Source organism: Thunnus thynnus, chromosome 17, assembly GCF_963924715.1.
Source record: "Thunnus thynnus chromosome 17, fThuThy2.1, whole genome shotgun sequence".
Classification (NCBI taxonomy): Eukaryota; Metazoa; Chordata; class Actinopteri; order Scombriformes; family Scombridae; genus Thunnus; species Thunnus thynnus.
Window position 1 is genome coordinate 1,670,818 of NC_089533.1, and position 21,598 is coordinate 1,692,415.

The 21,598-nt window shown below is 38.3% G+C and overlaps 1 protein-coding gene across 4 annotated transcripts; it reads right to left on the minus strand.

The window, feature by feature from the left end:
* Nucleotides 1-1,144: 1,144 nt before the first annotated feature.
* LOC137168348 (phospholipid transfer protein-like) lies at nucleotides 1,145-16,870 on the minus strand. Of its 4 annotated transcripts, XM_067570888.1 has the most exons (15): nucleotides 16,782-16,870; nucleotides 16,425-16,547; nucleotides 14,860-14,956; nucleotides 14,345-14,494; nucleotides 9,222-9,377; nucleotides 8,704-8,755; nucleotides 7,683-7,838; nucleotides 7,168-7,341; nucleotides 4,749-4,796; nucleotides 3,752-3,880; nucleotides 3,338-3,408; nucleotides 2,515-2,554; nucleotides 2,357-2,408; nucleotides 2,102-2,175; nucleotides 1,145-1,511 (listed from the first exon to the last, which is right to left on the minus strand). In XM_067570888.1, exons 2-15 carry the CDS (start codon nucleotides 16,531-16,533, stop codon nucleotides 1,431-1,433), a joined length of 1,389 nt encoding a protein of 462 aa, XP_067426989.1. In that variant the 5' UTR covers nucleotides 16,534-16,547; nucleotides 16,782-16,870; the 3' UTR covers nucleotides 1,145-1,430. The 4 variants fall into 4 exon arrangements, 3 of the variants coding, with proteins under 3 accessions (XP_067426989.1, XP_067426992.1, XP_067426990.1); XR_010924265.1 differs by lacking the exon at nucleotides 2,357-2,408 and having other exon boundaries at nucleotides 1,475-1,511; XM_067570891.1 differs by lacking the exons at nucleotides 14,860-14,956; nucleotides 16,425-16,547; nucleotides 16,782-16,870 and having other exon boundaries at nucleotides 8,505-8,755; nucleotides 14,345-14,459.
* Nucleotides 16,871-21,598: the final 4,728 nt, after the last annotated feature.

The window sequence follows — 21,598 nt, forward strand, 5'->3', positions numbered from 1 at the left end:
TTGGTTATTGTACATATACCAAACTCTATGATGCATGTGTCTCCCCCATATTGAATTATGCTGCAGGGGTGTGGGGTTTTAAAAGAATCTAAAACTATAGACTCTATACAGAGTAGAGCTATACAATGTTTTTTGGGGGGTTCGTAGATTTGCTCCAATTCCAGCAGCTCAGGGAGACTTGGGCTGAGTACCAGGGTCTATACAACAAAAATGTGAAATGATCCGATTGTGGAACCATCTAATCAAAATGGCAGAGGACAGAATAATAAGAAAGTATTTATGTGGAGTAAATTACATAGTTCTCTATGGGCAGAAGAGCTTCACTCAATCTTCAAGGAGGTGGATATACTGTATATCTATAGGAATAATCTGTGCTGTAACGTTAACTCTATTAAAAACAAGCCTTTACTGAAATTTGAAGAAAAATGTTTTGAAAATGTTCTGTTAAAGCCAAAATTAAGAACATATATTCATATCAAACAGAATTTTGGCCCTGAATTATATGTAACATCTCGTTTATCTAGAAGCCAAAGACCTTTGGTTGCGCAGTTGAGAGCTGGTTCTTCCTCTGGCCAAGTGGAAAGTGAGTCCCATTTTCTATTGTACTGTACAAATTACGATGACTTAAGAGAGTTACTGTTTCATGAAATTGCTCGACTAAACCCTGAAATATTCTGGTGTTCAGATGAGCAAAAACTGGAATGGCTGTTTAATTTTGACATATTTAAGTTTGCTAACTTTCTCTCAAAAGCTTGGAAAAGAAGGCAAGACAGATTGTTTAATCAGTGTTTACTTAGACTCTTCAGTAATAAGCTTCCAACTGTAATTCAGAATGTCTGAACTATTTAATGATGAACTCTAGATCTGAAGGTGAAAGATTTTCTTTTTACTATACATAAGTTGTTCTCTGGTCCTGGCTTGTTGGAATTCATGGTGTCTTGTAAGCCCATGTTGGCTGGGCATACAGTTGTATGCATGACACAATAATACAAATTTCATTCATTTGTTGTTGTAATACTCATTTCGGCCACAGGAGGGCATATTTACACTATTACTCCATGTTCCAAATAGGACTGAAAGCATTCATGTTTTCTTTCAGGTGTGTTTTTATTTCTCCATACACTCTAAACACAAGGTGATCAGAATAACAAGTTGTAAGAGTAAAAAGCTGCAGCGGGATGTGACACTAGTAATAGTACTTTTACCTTGTTGTAACAGTACTAATGCAGGTACAGAAGTATCACAACTGCACAAGCGTCAAATCTAAAATCAGCGATTACATGAGAGAGAAAGTGAAAGCAAACAGGATCATCACCAACCTGCTGTTTCTGTCTTTAAATGTGATTTGTTAAATTTAACATTAATCATATGAGATTTGGTGTGACTGACTGAAAACAGCAAAGTTTGTAATATACAGAAAGTAGCTCATGTTAAACTCTGCCGATTCTTTTCAGCACCGTCCTCCTCCCAGCTGGAGTGAAGTTCAGGCTCCCTCCAATCACCACGAAGCCCTGCAACCACAACAACACAGGTAGTGACAGGTTTCTGTTGTTATTAGGTCATCATACCATTATGTAATAGCCTACCTATAATTAGAGCAGCTGTATTAACCAGTTTAAAATATTTATTTCACTATAGCCACAAAATAGTCTGTTTAGGCAGTTTAGGGTCGTCATCATCTTTTATTTTTATTTTACTTTTTTCATTAGCTGATAATCATATTTTCAGAAATCAAATTGGCTTAAAGTTTGATTATTGTGGATGTGTAAACAATAAAAACTATAAAAGCAGCAGTAGTGGTAGATTAATGTATAGCAGAAATAACCAACTAACAGTACTGGCATCTGCAGATATTTCTGTAAACAATCCGTTATTGGTATCAAGAATTTTCATATCAGTGTTTGTCTGTTTGACTGCTGTATGTATGCAAATGATGTACTTTAATGTGTATGTATGCAAATTATGGACAATAATTCATTGTGTGAACAGCAGTTATTCACGTCTGTTGCATCTAAGTAAACGAATTGGTGCTCAAAATATTCGTCCAGGGTTGGCAGGTCTACTATAATGTGGTCTGTGATATAATGAGGAGCAAACTCACGTCATGATAGTCGATCTTCCCCTCAGTGTAGTGGACTCCTTCAGGCAGAGGGATCAAAAGCCCTTCAATCAAGCCTGAACACACACACACACATACACACACACACATACACACACACACATTAAATATATATATATATATATATGTATATATATATATATATATATATATATATATATATATATATATATATATATATATATATATATATATATATAATAAGAATAACAGTGAAGTATGTAGTTAAGTGCTTACGCTTCAAGGTGCCTGTAATATATTTGTTTATGCCGATGTTAACGAACAGCGCCTGCACAGAAACAGCTATTGTTATTATTATTATTATTATTATTATTATTATTGTTGTTGTTATTATTATTAATAATAATAATAATATTACAAGAACGTTTTCTTACCATAAATCTTCCTGTGAATGTTTTAGGTTTGAGTTTACATCTGAAAAAGAAAAAGTTTGCAAACAGTTGAAAGTAGAGCTTCAACGATTAGTCAATTAATCACTTAGTTGCCAACTATTACATTAATCACCAATTATTTTGATAATCGTTTAATCGGTTTGAGTCATTTTTAAAGAAAAACAGTCCAAATTTTCTTATTTCAGCTTCTTGAATGTGAATATTTTCTGGTTACTTTAATCCTCTGTGACAGTAAACTGAATATTTTTGTGTTGTGGACAAAACAAGGGGCTGTCATCTTGGGCTTTGGGAAACAGTTGTAGACATTTTTCACCATTTTCTGACATTTTATGGATTATATAATCAATCAATTAATTGAGAAAATAATAAACAGATTAATCAGTCAATAAAATAATCCTTAGTTGCAGCCCAACTTGAAAGATCCAGCTTCTGTCATCCCAATTAGTATTATTAGTATTAGTACTATAGTATTAGTACTATAGGAATGCAAATGTGACGTTAAAGGTAACGATTTAATTTCATAAAAAAGTCTTTTCTTTTTGTCATGTTCCTTAATATCCACCTTAAAATCATTAAAAATATACACATGTTGAACATGACGAGTGGTGAATGGGTACTTCAGCTCAGAATGTCTGATGTACCTTCACATGTTTTATTGTAAATGCTTTGATTCTTTGCATTTATGTTCAGCACTTTGTGTTACATTAGAAATAGCCTTTACTATGATTATTTATTATCATTTATTTTCATTATTAAAAATACTAATAAAGGTTGATCTGTATGTGAGTGTGTGTTTTGTTCTTACTTGACAGGCTTTGTAGAACGAAGGATCAGACGGTTTCCTTTGATGTCGACCTTGATATCCACCTGGCAGTCCTGCAGGAAATCATGGATGTATTATAAGAGCTGGATAATGGACTAAAAATGGCACCCATTCAGTCCTGTAGGTTTGGCTTTGGCTAGGTTTGTGATGCCGCAGTCACTTCCTGATGTGACTTATGGATGTGTTTACCAGATAATTATTCTTTAAGTTTTAATTGTACAACTTGATTTAGGAAATCACTAGTTTGAAAACTTAAAGTGTTCATCTGTCGTCATAGACAACGTTAAAACCGAAGTATCTGTTCTGTGAGATGGACGTTAAAAACACTGCAGCGATGAATTGTTCAGTCTGGTTGTATTTGTGTGTGTGTGTGTGTGTGTGTGTGTGTGTGTTTACCACAGGAACGGTTGGATTCTTGTTAGCTGGTCTTGCTAAAGATTGGACTCTGGCATTCACAGTGGCAGAGACTCCATTTCTACTGATCCTGACTGTGGGCGACTGAGCGAGCTTCACTTTGATACGACCCTACAGTTAAAGAAACAGCATCAGCAGCAGGAAACCAGCACAACAGAAGATTCAACCAGCAGTATACAGTATACTGTCATAATGAAATACACAAAACAACCCAAGCAGCAGCCTGGACACTGAACTGTGTGAACTGCTTCCAGCTGTTGTTTGCTGCTCTGCTGCTTGGTTTATAACTGTAAATAACATTAAATAATTCCTGATTTTTTTCTTTGCAGTTTCTTCTATAAAAAGACTCAAAACAATTTCAAAGACACAAAAACAACTACAAAGATTTAGAACGAAGATTTAGATTACTAACTACAAGGATACTCAAAAATACCATAAAGAGATTTAAACGAGCACAAAGAGATTTAAAGGAATAGTGTGTAGGTTTTAGTGGCATCTATCGGTGTGGTTGCAGATTGCAACCAAATGAATAGCCATCCCCTCACCCTCCCCTTCCAAGTGTGTAGGAGAACCTACAGTAGCCGTGAAACTTGTGAAAAATGCGAAAGTCCTTCTCTAAGCCAGTGTTTGGTTTGACCATTGTGGGCTACTGTAGAAACATGGCAGTGCAACATGGTGGACTCTGTAGAAGAGGACCCGCTTCCTATGTAGATATAAAGGGCTCATTGTAAGGAGACAAAAACACTATGATTCTTATTTACATGGGATACACTAATTAAAAAAAACTTATTAATATCATATTACATTTCTGCCAAGTCCATTCTGCTAGATGCCACTAAATTCTTCAAACTGAACCTTTAAAACGAGCAAACGAGCAAAGAGATGTAAAACAAGCACAAAGAGATTTAAAATGAGCACAAAGAAATTTAAAACATGAACAATTCACTATTCTACTGTTTCTACCATTTGTATATCTTACCGTAGAGAGTCCCACAGCAGCCAGAGCACGTTCTTTAAGGTAGCTTAGCTGTTGAAGTGATGAGAGGAAGAGCAGCATTCACGTTTTTTATTTCATTTTTTATTTTTCGGGATCATTTAACAAAAATAAAATTATTTTATCTCAAACTATAGGCTTGTTGAGTTCATTAATTCCAGATTATGGACACCTTGAAGGGAATTATCCCACTTATACCATGGTCACTTGCCAAAAAAAAAAATTAAGACCATTAATTCATATTTTCATGCGTTTTTCACAAGCCATAACTCAGTTTCTCTGGTAACACCTGAGGGTTTGACCAATACCTGGAACAATCATTACCATACCATAAGGTTCTTATGCAATGGAAACATTGTTCACTACTCCAGTAAATAGGAAGAACCTTAGATACGACTCAGCAACGGGAGATATTTCTAATCTTCTCAGCTCATAGAGGCCTTTGGCTCAGCTATGAGCCAGAAAGCTAACACTATGCTAGCAAGATTCAAAGTTATTAACACTGGGTACGGTTGACAAACAGTAAATATAAATTGACAGAATGTTTAACAACACGACTAGATAGCTATCCAGCTATGTGATGGTCCCCAAATCAATATCAAGATTTTAACAAATGATAGTGTTAAGGCTAGGCTAGCGAACTCAAGAGCAGGACACCGAGGCAAGAGGCAGCGAGCGGTGTTGGAAGAGGATTTTATTTGCAAAGTGGTAGCTGGGAGGTTTGAGCCAAGGTCTGGGCTGGTAGCCGGGAACCTGGGGCTTGGGCTGGGTGTGAGGCTGGGCAGAGGGAATGGAGCGGGGAGCCAGGCAGAGGGATGGGCTGTGCAGGTGAGGCAGGAAGCCAGGAGACAAGGGCTGCAGGCAGGCAAAGGCAAAAACTATAGGAACACAGAAACAGAGATTAGTGATGCTGTCGAAACTGAACCGACGTAAAGTTAGGAGGCTTGAAGCGCGACTGACTGTGAGAAAGAGTCTGGCGGTGAGTAGGAGGTTGAACCCAATATTTAAGGAGAACTCCTGATGGATGGCAGCTGATCGCCTGACTCCCACATACCTGTCTCCACTCCTGTAATTTGGGCATAGACAAGGGGGAGAGAGAGACACACCCACAAACACACACACACACACACTAGGAGAAGACAGAAGTGTAGGGCATGACAGATAGGCCATGTGTACTGTGGGCTGCAGCCTGAATTGAACAGCGAAGAGGATGTGAGATGATTGATTTAAAGTTTAAAGTTCAGAGGGGTAGTGTACTTCTTGCAGTTTGTGTGTTACAGTCGCCATCCTGTGGTGTTCAGAGGATGAAGCACTGAAGGACTACACTCAGTGTTGTAAATAAGATATACAACACAAGTGTCTTTGCTAATTTAAGACAACGCATTTGTCATTTTCCCATCCAGCACCCATGTTGTTTAAATAGCAAATACACTTGCGCCCATCTGAGCGCCCATGGGCATGTTGGCCTTAAGATGAGGTGTGGTCGGGTGCATTGTTGGCACATTGATATCTTGAGGCAGATTGACCAACAAAGACCTTGTCTGAAGTCAATGGTGCAGCGTCTCACTGTTATTTTAAGGGCACATTATCAAGACAGAGATATGCAGCTACATAGGCGGGTGCACAACATACACTCTGCTTGTTACACACATGGACACGCAGCAGCACACAGACATGCAACAGCTTACAAATAAAAGGATTACAATGTTAAAGATTATTATTGTGTACATTAACATATTTTTAAAAATTCATGTTATAATGGTTAGTTATTATTTATCAGAATTAGCTAATCACAATAATGCCAGATGAAATTGTATAAATATTTGACCAAATCGTGGCAATACACATAGGTATTTAAACGGACCCGTCAGGTTGAGGCGCAGCAGCAGGATCAGCACCTTGGAGAGCTGATCAAGTCCTGACAACTGTGTATGATGATTTTTTACATTATTAAAATTAAATTTAAATTTTTTTTTTTTAACACATATTCTTTAACATTTTCAGCGATCAGGTTTCCATACTTTCAACAATTAAAACCCCACTGATTTTACCTGTTACTCCATGACTGAACACAATGATTTTAAAAAAAGAACAAAAAAAAAAACAAAGCTGTAATTAAAAAAATAAACCTTTTCAAAAAACACATGAAAATAAATTTGCAACAAATTAATGAACAGGATCTTAAACTGGTGGTCTAGGGCCACAGAAGGGTGCAGCACCCTAAATGCACTTGCGCCATGCGCTTTAAATAGTGCACTTAGATCGTTAAAATTGGGCCCAATGTATTTGTCTGTTACCATGGTAACCACACTTTCAGGGCTCCTGTTGGTCTGTGAAGAATCATATGAGATGCTGGTTTGTGATGGCGTGTGAAGGTTGTCAGGTGGTTCTCAGCAGTTCTCACCTTTGGAATTGTTAACTTAAAAGGTCCGGTCTTCTGGAGTGACATCGCAATGCTGTTGAAGAAGAACTCAGAGAAGCCCACATAAGCCATCCGGTAACTTTCACTGAAAACTGGATCCATACAACTCTTTATAGAGCTGAGGTCAACAGTCTCCCCCTGCCTGAAAAATACACCCTGAAACACACAAATCATTTTATTACAGATTGTAAACACGTCCAGAGGAATTCTCCACTTTTAAATCTAATACATTGACGTTAACAACACACCAGGTTAATCATCTGAATAAACACAAACCTCAGGTGTCTCATTCATTGTTTGTTCAGTCACTCCCTCACTTCCCGTCTATTTGTTGTTGTTTTTTTATGTCAACGTGAAATTCAAAAAAATATATTGTTTTCATGTAAAGAGTTGACAGAGTCTTTGGAGACCTAATGAATTTCAGAGTAAGGAGTTTTGTTTTGTTCATGTTTAGGATCAGTGTGTGACATTTAATGTTTTATATGTTTGTGTCTCACCCTGAAGGGCACGTTGAGGCATGAAGGGGTCACTGTGATGTTGCTGCTCAGGTGGTAGTCGAGGTTGTAGCTTTCATGTAGCTTTTTTGTCATGGTGATGCTCTCCAACATGGCATTGATTTTAGGCACAGCGTACTCCTGAACAGCAGGACAAAACTAAGGACAGACAGAGAGACAGAGAGACAAACAGACAGGGCTGTTATGCAGGTACTACTGGAATTTTTGATGTTAAGTTAGTTCATCAATTTTATGTTCGCTGGCATCTCAGGGTGAACTATCAGCCCTTTCTGTTTAAGATTGTAGTGTCCAAACCACGACTTTGGTTCAGACTGAAATGTCTCATCATCTATCAGCTCGACTGAAACTTTCTACAAACTTTGATGTTCCCCAGAGGATGAATCCTACTGACTTTGGTGATCCTCTGACTTTCCCTCTAGCGCCACCAGCAGGTCAAAATTTGTCCAGTACTTTAGTTTATGACAATACCTGCAAAGATATTGACTTTCCCATCAGCCTCAGCTGTACTTTGTGTTTAATTAGCAAATGTTAGCATGCTAACATGCTAAACCAAAATGGTGAACATGGTAAACACCTGCTGTGCTTATCACTGTGAGCATGTTGGCATAGTAATAATAATAAATTTGATTTCTATCATGCAACATAACATGATTAAACATTAAAGCAAAGAATCATAAAATTTGCAGTAAAACAGCAAAACAAGAATAAATACAACAAAATAAGATAAAATATTATTAAATATTATAAATGTTAGCATGTTAGCTCAGTCAGATGCTCAGGTGAATCAGGTGACTCAGAACTGACCTTCAACTCTTGTTCCAGAAGACAGAAGAAGAAATAGTTTCCTCCACGTCTCCTGAAGACCTCTTTACTAATGTCTAATCTCTCATGTGTGTTTTTTGTTTTTACAGTCTGAATGGCACACCTGTCACGTGGTTGAGCAGGTTTGGGATTCATCCAGACCTGGTTTAGTTTTCTGTTAAAGACTGAAGGTGGAACAAACCTTGCGGTTGAATAACCATCGGTAAAGTGGTTTGAGCAAGTCCCAAAGCCGCCTAGAAACAAACAAACAGAATCATCAGGGTCATCACATGCTAACATCAAAGACAGCTGATCAACCAGCTGATGATTTAAAGGCAGAAGGAGATTTTCAGCCATGCTAGCAGCATGTTAGCATGTGTCATGTACTTAAATACTGAAGCACACTATAAATACTTATCTTAACTGCTCTTTTTATTTATATGTCAACATTACATTTGTACCTATGACCCATCACACTGAGCCAGTTTGTGATGCAGAGTTGCAACGTGTTACAGCTCAGCTTAAATAGTATTTCATGAACGTTTGATGATAATCATAATGACATTTGACATTTGAGTCACATCCCCACCTGGAGCTCTACCTGAGGAATCCCTGACCAATGACAACACTGAGTCATTATAACCTAAACAGAGCAGCGACTCCATCGAACACCAACTCAAACTAGGTCTTAATCCAGACCACATCTTAATCATGTGTTACCCCAGTATGCTGTGGTGCCTTGTGATGATGTGATCAGCTTTGACTTCACAGGTTGATATCTGGACATTCAGATGTCCTTGTGGGTTTCTCTTCAGATTCACTCCAATCTTGATGTTCACACCTCTTCCACTGAAGGTAACGGATTTTGTGCTGAGTCTGCAACATGAATAAATTCAAAACCACATTGCAAAGACATGAAGTGACCACAAAGCGACTTAAAATGACCACAAAGAAACATAAAATGACCACAGAGAGATGTGAAATGATTACAGGGACTTAAAATAACCACAGACATTTAAAATGACCAAAAAGTTTTAAAACAACTACAAAGAGACTTAAAACAACAACAAAGAGACGTTAAATAATCTCAGAGACTTAAAACGACTACATTGAGACATACAACAACCATAAAGACATTTAAAATTATCACAGAGATGTAAAATGACCACCAAGACATTTAAAACAACCACAAAGCATGGGTGCAAGAGCTCCGTCTACAAAGGGCTTTGATTTGCAAGAACTGTGTTGATGTTGGTCGGGGAGAATCTAGGATGTGTAGGCAGAGGAGGACCCATTTTTTGCAGGGAGGTGGACGAAATGCCTTGGTTGGTGGCTGAAGTAGCCATGCCTATCCTAAAAGAATGCCCTGAATAAAGCTGAGGGGATAATTCACTTTTTATGAGGACTTGCCTTAAATGATGGTTAAACCAGAATTTGGATAGGGGAAGATTACCTGGGATGAGAAATAATTGAGAGAGAGCTAGAGCTGAGTCTGATATGGGGGTATTTTATCATAGACTTGAAAAGGCAGAAAGTGGAATCAGTGCGAGCAGCGAAGACGGAGCAGGCACCTCCATGTTTTGAATGCTTAAGGCGTAAACTGAAGTGACTAGGATGGAAAGCTAGATCAGAGAAGGAAATGTCTCTATTGGGATCAAAGGACTCAGAGGGAGTTGTAAATTCGCCACTTAAAATGCAGCTTCGAGCAAAGTATCAATGGAAGGAGTAAAGCATCCTATGCAAGAGAGAGAAAGTCTGTCTGTCTATGGTCGGTTTTTATGGCTGGATTGGAAAATAAACTAGGAAAAGAATGATCGTAGCATCTAATGTTGAACTGAATCCCAGACACCAGCCCACGAATGTAGGTTTGAAATGGCAAACGTCCATGCAGTAGCAAATGGCATCCATGAAGAACTTCAGGGAGTCGGAGGAATGTGCTAGCTCTTCGTAGAAGAAGTGATGCCATTCCAGTGATCAAGCAGGTGAGACCAGAAACTCAGGTCGGAGCTGCACCCTTCATCTAGAGAGATGAGATCATGCAAGTTGGGCATGGAGGAAGCCCAGTCCATTAAGCAGGAGATAAACGAGCACCCCCGGGGGATGATGCGCATGGTGAAGTTCAGATGGCCAAGGAGGGACAGCAGCTGTCGCTTTGTGATGGTCGCAGCAGCACAGGAGGACTTAGTGATCTCATGTATGCATAGCAGTTTATTGAGAGGAAGGGATGCTTTCATGTCTATGCTATCTAGTGTAATGCAGAGAAACTCGAGGCGCGTATCCAGGCAGAGAGTTTTTTTCTCTGACAGGGGGATGCCAAGAGCCTGGAAACAGTGCTTCACTTTGGACAGGGATGAACCTGAGTTGTCATGAGGGGGATAGATCAAGAGAAAATCGTCCAGCAGGTGAAGAACGGAGGGAACCCTGACTCTGTTTAACAAGATCCAGCAGAGAGCCTCGGAGACTAGGTTAAATATACATGGGCTGCTCCTGCACCTGAATGTCAGGTGCGCTACAAAATAGTATTTTTTCTCCCGCCTGATGCTGAAGAGATGCCACTGAGAGGGATGAATGGGGACGATATTAAAAGCGTAAAAATATCTGCTTTGGAGAGCCAAGTGCCTTGACCTGCTAGTTTTATTAATGTAATGGCATTGTCGACGGAGGCATAATGAAGAGAGAAGTACTCTAGTGGGATGGGGCTATTAACACTGGGAATGAGGCCGGAGCGAGGAGCAGATAGATCTTTTCGTTCCTGAATATTTCCTCGTGGATACTCCTACGGGACTTGGAGGACTCAAATGGGTCGATGACGTAATCATTTACCTCTTTCTCTAACAGCTTAGAAATTACCTCTGGCTCTTCGACTGCAGACTGGAGGTTTTTTGCTAGGTAATTAACTGAGGGAAGTGAGAGAACCCCGACCCGAAACCCCTGAGACCAGTAATGACATAATCTACAAATACAGAATCAGGATGAGAAGACAGTTCTGCTGCCAAGGAAAGAACATTTATTGGAGTAGAGGGACGATTGTTCATAATGTCTTTGAACTGCGTCGGTTCTCCTGTCTTAAGGGGGCCTGGCTGGTGTACCAGGGGCAGACTGACCAGGGATGAGCGTCTTTGCAATTGCTGCAGATGTGAAGAAAATGGCAGCTGGGGAAAGAACAAACATTTTCATTGAAATTAATGCAAATGGGCATACTATTGAAAAGATGCACCTGTTGGCCATGGGAGTCAGTGGTGAGGGGAGGCTGACGAGCCATTGAATGTGCAGCGGGCGGAGGCTGTAATGGCATGGAAGGGCAGAGGGAAGCGGTGTGACCTGGATCTCCGCAGGTGATGCAAGAAACCATTTGAGTGCCTCCAGCAACCATGATCAGCAATTCCGTGTCCAAAACAGCCCATTTCAAGTGAATGTTAGATTGTGTGATGTACTTTCCTTGAGAGTGCTTTGTGATACAGATAGAAGATATTCTTTCCGTGATTTAGATGGAGATCACCAATTAGCAACATGTATGAGTCAAATTCCTGTCTCCTCTCGGGGAAGACTGAGCAGATAATGTCACCGAAAGCTACAAGAAACTGCCCGATGGATAGGTCTCTGTTCAGCTGGAGATCAGCGGACATTAGGATATTAGTGCCTGTGGCGATGGCTTTATTGCACTCAGGGGAGGGAAATATACTCCCTACTTAGAGCTGGGGCTGGGATGGCTGAGGCCAGTGCGTGTTGGATGGCTTCAGACTGGGAGGATGTGGAGGGCAAGCTGAGTGAGGAGGCTGGCTGCAGCATAGCTGCCTGAGTTGCAACGAAAGAAGAGGCTGCGGCTGAGGTGTTTTCCAGGGATAGCAAATGAGCGTTGATGGATTGGACGGAGTTGGCCAGAAACTGTGAAGTGGTTAGGAGGAGCCTACGTTGGAGTGGCCTGAAGTAGCAGGAGGGGCATGAATAGAAAAGCGAGGTAAGGAAGTTGGGCCAGCTAGAGCTGGAGGTGAATGCTCAGCCGGATCGTGGCTGAATTGCTTCCTCTGCAAGCTCACAAAGCTGGGAAAGGGGGAGACCCGTGGCTGGAGTAATGCCGCAGTCTTGGAGCTGAGAAGAGAGGAGATCTGACTCATGTGTAAAGGAGTCTTCTTGTAGTGCCAGACGAGCGCTCCTGCACTGACCGCCCAAAGAAGTAGATGCAGTCTCTGGCAATAGGTTGATCTCGGGGTCTGGATCATCCAGGAAAAGATCATGCTCAGAGTCGGCCATGAGCTTACGAGACAGCAATAGGATGCAGAAAAAAGTGAGTAACATGTGTGCCATTCACAACAATTGCTCTGGAATGACAACGGACAGCTACAGAGAGGGAAACTTCCTTCCTGCTTGAATTTTTGCTAAGTTCCATTCAATGAATGCACAAAAAACAAAAGGATGCCAGCGAAAGAAACAAAGAGAACCTATGGGGATTTATGTTTGAGCAGCCAGGGAACCCACTCTGTCCTGTCGCTTCATTGGAGAAATACCTCTTGTTGCTGCTGCCAAATCCACTTGCCTTTTATCTCCATCCAAAGCGGACAAACTACACTGTCAATCTATGGTAAGTTAATGATGCAAGTTTGTTACAGCGTAGCTTGGTTACTCTAAACTGTAACAAAAATGATATGGCTGGCAAGTGACAACAGCTATAGGGGAAAGTGAGCATAATAGCTGTCGATGGTTGATACATATGTGGTTATAATGTAACTCCAACATAATGGGAACATTTTTTTTCTTTTTCCTAACGTTAGGTATGCAACAGATGGATCTGTAAAGCACCCGGAACTGAGACAATCTACACCAACCACTGCTCGCAAAGCACCACTGTACACAAACTCTCTGATGCTGGCCTAGAGGCAAGAGAAATCATGTTTTTGAAGGGGCATAAATGTGAATCATCCCTGCAATCTTACTGGCACTCAAACTACAATGAGAGAAGATGCTGGAGCAATATCCTAAACACTCTTGTACCAGCAAAGAAGAGTGCTAACATGATTGAATACTACTTCAGCACTTGCACGATTAATGGTGATATCTATACAAATGTTAAAAATCACCCCATCTTTGAGCATGCTTTCCACTCTATGTTGCTGCATCCGTGGGTTAAAAATAATAAATTAAATAAAAATATAAATAAATTATTGCAATTTTGTTGCTTTGTGTGTTTATTTATGAAACCTTCCCAGGTATATGCAGTAACCATATTATAAAAGCAATACGCCCCAAGAGGCCGTTGTTTACAGTGATTTTAGAACAGCTAGTTTAGAACAGAAGTTTTATTAATAATATGTCATGGTTAACTGTATGAAATTCTTTTTTTCAGATCTAGGAATACTCCTACAGAATATTTTTTATTTTCCATAAGAGTTGTTACCTTCCCCACAAATTCCATGAGTGCAAATTAAGTAGTCCTATTGTTTCTAAATCCATACTGTTGATCACATAGCATATTTTATTTTGTGATAAAATTGTCTCATCTTGAATAGAATATTTTTGTGAAAACAAAGAAACAGGTCTATATTTTGAGAGTATGTGTCTATCTCCAGCCTTATATTTGTGTATGACTTTAGCTGTTTTCATTTTACTTGGAAAAAAAGAAGTGTATCCCTGGTGCCTTTGCCAGGGTTACAACCACAAAGTGATGTAAATGACCACAAAGAAAGGTAAAATGACCACAAAGAGACATAAAACGACCACAAAGAGACGTAAAACGACCGCAAAGAGATGTGAAATGACCACATTGCAAAGACTCATCAAACCCATTGTTACATTAAAAACACTGATCATAACTGTGCTGTAGTTGAGGCATCAAATTTTCTACGTACCGACGGTCTCTCCAGAGGAAATGCATGTAGAATGATCGAACAAACTCCCCGGAGAAGCCCATGTTCCTGATTTCAAACTGGAGACCAGAGTTCGGCTGGAAACTAACAGCTGTTTGAGCCGGATTCACTGACAGATAAGTGAATTTGAACCTGAAAGGAAACAAGGAGAGGAAACCAGGAAACAAGGAGAGGAAACAGGGAGGGGAAACCAGGAGAGGATATTTCAATATTGTTTATGGTCACTTTGTTTCAGCAGCATCCTTATATGTATTTACATTCAGTAATCATGTCTTTATATGGGACAGACAGGAAACAATTTTTAAGAGTGAGAATCTAAATTATAAAAAAAACCCAAATAAAATAATAATACAAATTTAAAACAAAAAAGAAAATTTAAAAAGAAAATACAAGGATAAAATTGAAACACATTTTTAAGAAGGAGAAAATAAAGAAACAAATAAACATGATAATAAAATAATTAATTAATAATAAAATATTAATTGATGATATTTTACCCTTTGATGGTCGCCTTAAATATGCGCCCTTGAAAATTGAAGTCTGCAAAACGGTGATTAACCAGAGTCTGCATATACTCCAGACCAAGATCCTTCACTGCAAGAACACAGTACAAATACTACTAATACTTCACTGAAAACGCAGTACAAACACTACTAACATTTTACTAAAATACAGTACAAATACTGCTAATACTTTACTGAAAACACAATACTAATAATATCAATACATATCTGAAAACACACTGCCAATATTGCTAATACTTCACTGAAAACATGGTACAAATACTACTAATACTTTACTGACAACACAGTACAATAACTACTAATACTTCACTGAAAACACACTACAAACACTACTAACACTTCACTGAAAACACCAGTACAAATACTCCTAATTCTTTCCTAAAATACAGTACAAATACTACTAATACTTATCTGAAAACACACTGCCAATACTACTAATACTACACTGAAAACACAGTACAAATATTACTAATACTTTACTGAAAACACAGCACAAATGCTACTAATACTTCACTGAAAACACACTACAAATATTACTAATTTTTCTATACAAATACAAATAATGTGTTTTCAGTGAACATGTGGTCATTTTGCTAACAGTGGAGTTGTTGATGATTCTCTGTGAAGTTTTGTAATAATTGATTTAACGCTGCTGACATTTTGGAGAATGTTTATACTCTCTGTCATCTGTTCACATCAAGATAAACTGCTGAGTCTGTTTTTATTGATCAAGCAGCTGTTTGTTTTTTTATTTCTGTTGTTTTATCAGCGTTTTAATGATATATAGTATAGTAGTAACATACTGTTGGAACAAAGGCGGATTTCTAGCTGTTTGTTGTTCCTGAAACATTTCCTTAATTAATCTGTTCTGACAGAAAAAATACCAGCATGACATAACAAGATATTTGAAATAATTCATGCTGCTGAATTGATGCTCTCTATTGTTCATTTTTATGGAGGAAACTATTTTACACTTGTGAACAGATAAAGTCAAAACAATTAACATTAAGTCCAATAAACTTGAAAAATAATAATAAAACATTTCACAGTGAGTTCTGATTAATAAAATATTATTCTATTATGTGTTTTAAGTATATATTAAATTTCATAATGGATTTGTTTTTTAAATGCTGTCAGTTTCAGAGTTAATAAATATTTTACATTCAAACATTACATTTGGATCCATTTCAAACGCAAGAAGAAGAAGAAGAAGAAGAAGAAGAAGAAGAGGATGACGTGTTCTGATGAAGAGTTAAAGGTTTGATCAGTTTTAAAGAGTTTAAATAAATCAGAGAATGTTTCAAGCTGAAACTTTTAAAACACTAATGCATTGTTTTTTTATGACGTTTTGTAAAGTTTTTATCTTCAGACTGTTTAGACTGTTTTGACTGCAGATTTATCATATTTGAGTAAATGTTTTGAGCTGATCAGTTTCTGTTCATTAGAAGGCAGGTAAAGACACTTTGCAGATATTTAGTCTATAAGAGTTTAAATGTTTCTGACGGATGATCAGTGTTTAATCTGTGTGCAGATCTTACAAACATCCAGAGTTCTGCTGGTGAATCGCAGTTTGAGGCCGGTGGGATCAGAAGTGATAGATGAAACCAAAGTGATGAAGAAGAAGGCGGACAAAACACGGGAAGTCATCCTGACGCCAAAACCTGAAACACAAGAAGAAGAGTCAACATCCTGACACGTAGCTCTACACATGATGCCAACAGTTTTAAAGTCGACCAAATCATTTTAGAGCCTTTAATTTAATAAACAGTTTGTTGGTTCTTTATAAGTAGTTTTGTCTAAAATTCTTATAGTTCTGTTTTTTGAAATATGAAAGCTGGATTTGTATTAGTTTAATATGTCAGTCAGATAAACAGACAGAGAAGAAGAAGCAGTACCTGTGGTGTCTGATGGCAGTAGAGTCACCAGCTGACCACTACTTCTGCAATTACACTTCTACTTATACCCATACATGATGCTGCAGCTCCATGAGAGAGAGTTAATCTGATCATCTGTTTGATCATTATAATACATTGTCACTGCCCTGCTTGAAATCATGACTCATGTCCTTCTGCTTTTCTGCCTCTTTTAATTATTTTTTATAATAAAAGTGGAAAGCGAACAACAGGTTATGGACAGTCCCTTGGGAGCACTTCACGTTTGTCAGTAGCTCAGCTTTATCTCTCGGGAACACCCCCAACTCCGTGAAAGAAATGTGCGTCATGCAGCAGGTGGATGTGACTCCTCTCGTTGAGCCCTGCTGATAGATGTAACAGCAGAGCAGAGGAGAGAGACTGAGATAGCTCCGTCGCAGCATCTGTCCTATTGGTAAGTTACCCAACAGCTGAGCGGCGACAATTATAACTTTTTGGAGACACGCTCTAAACTTTCTACTAAATATAAACGTGTTGCCTATTAGGTGAACATGTTGATCTCCTCTAATTGTCAGGCAATTACACAACATCAGTTTGAGGAAGTTACAAACTCATGTTAGTAATTCTTTATTAGGAATAAGCCCTTCAGATGTACCATCTCGTTTTCAAGAGGGTCCTCAATGACAATAATACAATATAAGCACCAAATGTGACAAACAACAAACAACAACAACAAAGCAATAAATATCAAATAATAAGACATACAAAATCTGGAGATCATACTCCAAGCAGAGCATGAAAATGGATCATTCATTCATAGATTATAGAAAATTATTAAAAGCATTAAGTAATAAAGTTATAAAACAAGTGGAAGGATGATATGAATTGAATATTTACAGGTAGATTATAGATATTATTATTACAGAGACTGTGGGAACATAAAAGAGTTGTATAGAGTGCGTAAATTGATAATTAGAGGAGAAAGGTACCTTAAACTGAAATAGGGTAATTGAAATGTATACATTTACAAATAAACTGCAGCCATTGTCACTGTCTTCTTAAGATGGGAGAGGGCCAATCAATTCAATTCAATTCAACTTTATTTGTATAGCGCCAAATCATAACAAAAAGTTATCTCACATGGAGCAGGTCTAGACGGTACTCTTTAATTTACAGAGACCCAACAATATTCTCATGAGCAGCACTTGGCGACTCCCCTTCAATTGGAAAAGACCTCAAGCAGAACCGGGCTCTATATGGGTGGCATCTGCCTTGACTGGTTGGGTTGAGAGAGAAAGAAGGAGAGAGGAGGAGAGGGGAGAGAGAGACACAGAGACGCATAGTAACAACAATAATAACAATAACAACAATAATTATAATAGAGATATGACTAGTAATAATAATAATAATAGCAATAACAGCCGGAGAAGGTGTCAATTAAGAGTTTTATACATTGTACAATAATGACTTGTGAAAGTACAGCCAAGAACAAATCTGCATATTCTAATGTAAACTACACTGAGAGGCAGAAGATACGTTTTGGATCAGCCTGATATACAACATCAGCATAATCCAATTGATAAGATGAGTTGTAACCAGGCTTGGAATTTGGTCATTTTATGGGCAAGGCCATTTCACCTTCAGTGTCACAAACGTTTTTGGGCACATAGGCCATTGAGTGAAATAGGAAGATTTGGAACCTACAACCTATTTTCTTCACAATATCATTAATATGACATTTAAATTAAAGTTTCGAGTCATGCCATAGGCCCAGGTGTCAGTCTGCAAAGCGTCAAAGAAATGTATTAGTACATTCATGCATCTCTTTTAGTTAAGTACAAACTTGGGAATATTCTCTCACAACTTTACAAACATTTTAATGTCATTATTTCTGTTTGCGATGCATCCTTCCTGAATAAAGTGTCATTTAATAAATATTCTGAACTGATTGATTTTTGAGGAATCAACCACAGCAGCTTTAAAAATTAATCTTTTTCAAACAAAATAATCAGATTTTGTATGTGAAGGTCAGTTCAGTGATGGTTCGTAAAAAGGCGAATGTGACATAAGCTGTCCACCTCTCATGAAGGACACACCACTTCCTGTTTGGTAGTGGACATAAATCATGGAATAAATCAAGAATATTTGGCTGTCATATGATGAGTCCGACCTGTTACACATGTGTCAGCTATATGAAACCAACATATCTTTAAACACTATGTACACACAGATGTTATCTCCACAAGTCACCTGGTAGGCATTTCTTGGACTGCACTGGAGTGGTTCTCCTCATATCTCACAGATAGATCTTTGTCAGTCTCTGTAGGTGAATCTGAGTTGGACACTGCAGCTTTGTCATGTGGTGTCCCCCAGGGATCAGTCTTGGGACCCATTCTATTCTCCATATACATGCTGCCACTGAGACAAATCATCAGCAGTTTCAAGGACATCTCATACCATATGTACGCCGATGACATCCGGTTGTACTTTTCATTTAAACCTAATGAGCTTCACAAACTCTCTGTACTTAACAACTGTTTAAACGCAATTAGGAATTTGATGGCAAACCATTTTCTGCAGTTAAATGCAGACATAACTGAAGTCCTGATCTTTGGCTCTGGCAATCTTCAGTCAGCAATCAGGCAGAACCTTGGTGCCTTATCTTCATCTTCCCGGTCTTGCCTGCGCAATCTTGGTGTAATTTCGACCAATCCATGAGTTTTGAAGCGCATGTCAAGATGCTAACTAAATCATGTTTCTTTCACCTGAGAAACATAGCCAAACTCTGGTCTGTGGTATCAAGAAATGAAATGGAGATGTTAATACATGCTTTTATATCATCACGTTTGGACTACTGTAACTCTCTTTTCACCTGTCTTAATAAATCTTCCATACAATGCTTACAAACTGTCCAAAATGCTGCTGCTAGGCTACAACTCCTATTTTAATCTCATTGCACTGGCTTCCAGTAAATTTTAGAATTCATTTTAAAATTTTGGTGCTCACTTATAGAGCCCTACATGGCCAGGCTGCACAGTACATTAGTGACCTTCTGCACCCCTACACCGCAAGTCGAGATCTTAGATCCTCCACCCAGGGCTTTCTAAGTGTACCGCGTACACATTTTAAGATCCGGGGGGATCAAGCCTTCTAGTCAGCAGCCCCTAAGCTTTGGAACACTCTTCCAACAAGCTTAATGTCCTTGGATAATGTAGACTCCTTTAAAAAGCAGCTAAAAACCCATTTGTTCAGACAGGCATTTGGGTAGTATGTGATATTTTATCTTAATTTGTCCATTTTATCTGCTCTCCTTGTATATTTTCTCTGGTGTCTTTGTTTTTTATTTATTCTGATTTTATCTTATTTTATTTTTATTTCACTTTATTTTATTTTATTTTATTTCTTTGACTGTGAAGAACTTTGTAACTGGTGTTTGTGAAAGGTGCTATATTAATAAACTTTGCGTGCTTATCTCCATCGCAGCATCTGTCCTGACATTACCCAACAGTTGAGTGGTGACAATAACAACTTTTATGAGATGGCACACCAAACATTTCAACATGTTTCCTATTAGGTGAAGATGTTTATCTCCTCTAACTGTCAGGCAGTTACACAACATCAGTTTGAGGAAGTTACAAACTCGTGTTAGTTGGCAATTCTTTATTAATAATAACTAATTGAGATGTACCATCTCTTTTCAAGAGGGTTCTCAATGACAATAATACAATATAAGCACAATTAGACAAAACATTTCACAAAAAACAAAAATAATAACAAGATGGTTAAATGATACCAAATGTGACAAAAAACAAACAAACAAACAACAACAGCAATAACAACAAAAAACAATAAATATCAATTAATAAGACATACAAAATCAGGAGCTCATACTCCAAGCCTAGCATGAAAATTGATCATTCATTCATGGATTATAGAAAAGTATTAATGACAGTGACAGCATCAAGCAATAAAGTGATAAAACATAATTATAGATATGTTATTATGGACATGTACAACTAATCCTATGATAAGAAGACAAGGCATTTTTGACAAGTGGAAGGATGATATGGATCGAATATTTACAGGCAGATTATTCGGGTCAGAGGGAGCTTTCCATACAGTTTCATAGTTTCATACATCGTACAATGATGAGTTGTGAAAGGACAGCCAAGAACAAATCTGCAAACTCTATTATAAACTATATTGAGAGGAAGAAGATGGGTTTTGGATGCAGCCTGATATACAACATCAGCATAATCCAAAACTGGTGAAATGAAATGTAACCAGGCTTAGATTTGGCCTTCAGTGTCACAACATTTTTAGGGCACAAAGGCTTTCCGCTAAGAAGAAAAAAACACGAATGACATGAAAAACATAAATAATTCACTTTTTTAATATCAATAAAGAACATAAACATTTGAAGTTGTCATATTATATGCCTCTTTAATGTTATGCCTCTACTCACTCTCTGACAACTCTCAATTACCATACCTGTTCCTCCAGGAAGGGAAGGAGGGTGTGTGTTATAAAATCAAAGAGGTCAAATAGAAGAATGAAACTGAACAGCAGGAGGGGTCTTGTTGGGACCAACAGAGTATTAGGCCGTATTCAGACCAAATCAGGTGGTGCGGCGAAAATGCTAGTCCTCCCATTCATTTGAATGGGAGCAGTGTGTTTTGGCTGCAGGCGTTTAGGCCACAGCGGCGCCACACCAGAGTGTGGCTGGAAAGTTGAGCAAGAGTTAACTTTTGGAAAAACACAACATGACGTCATTGCGGCTGAGGGCTGCAGTGGCAAATCACAGCTGGGAAGACATTTCTCTTCATTTGATAACGTTAAAA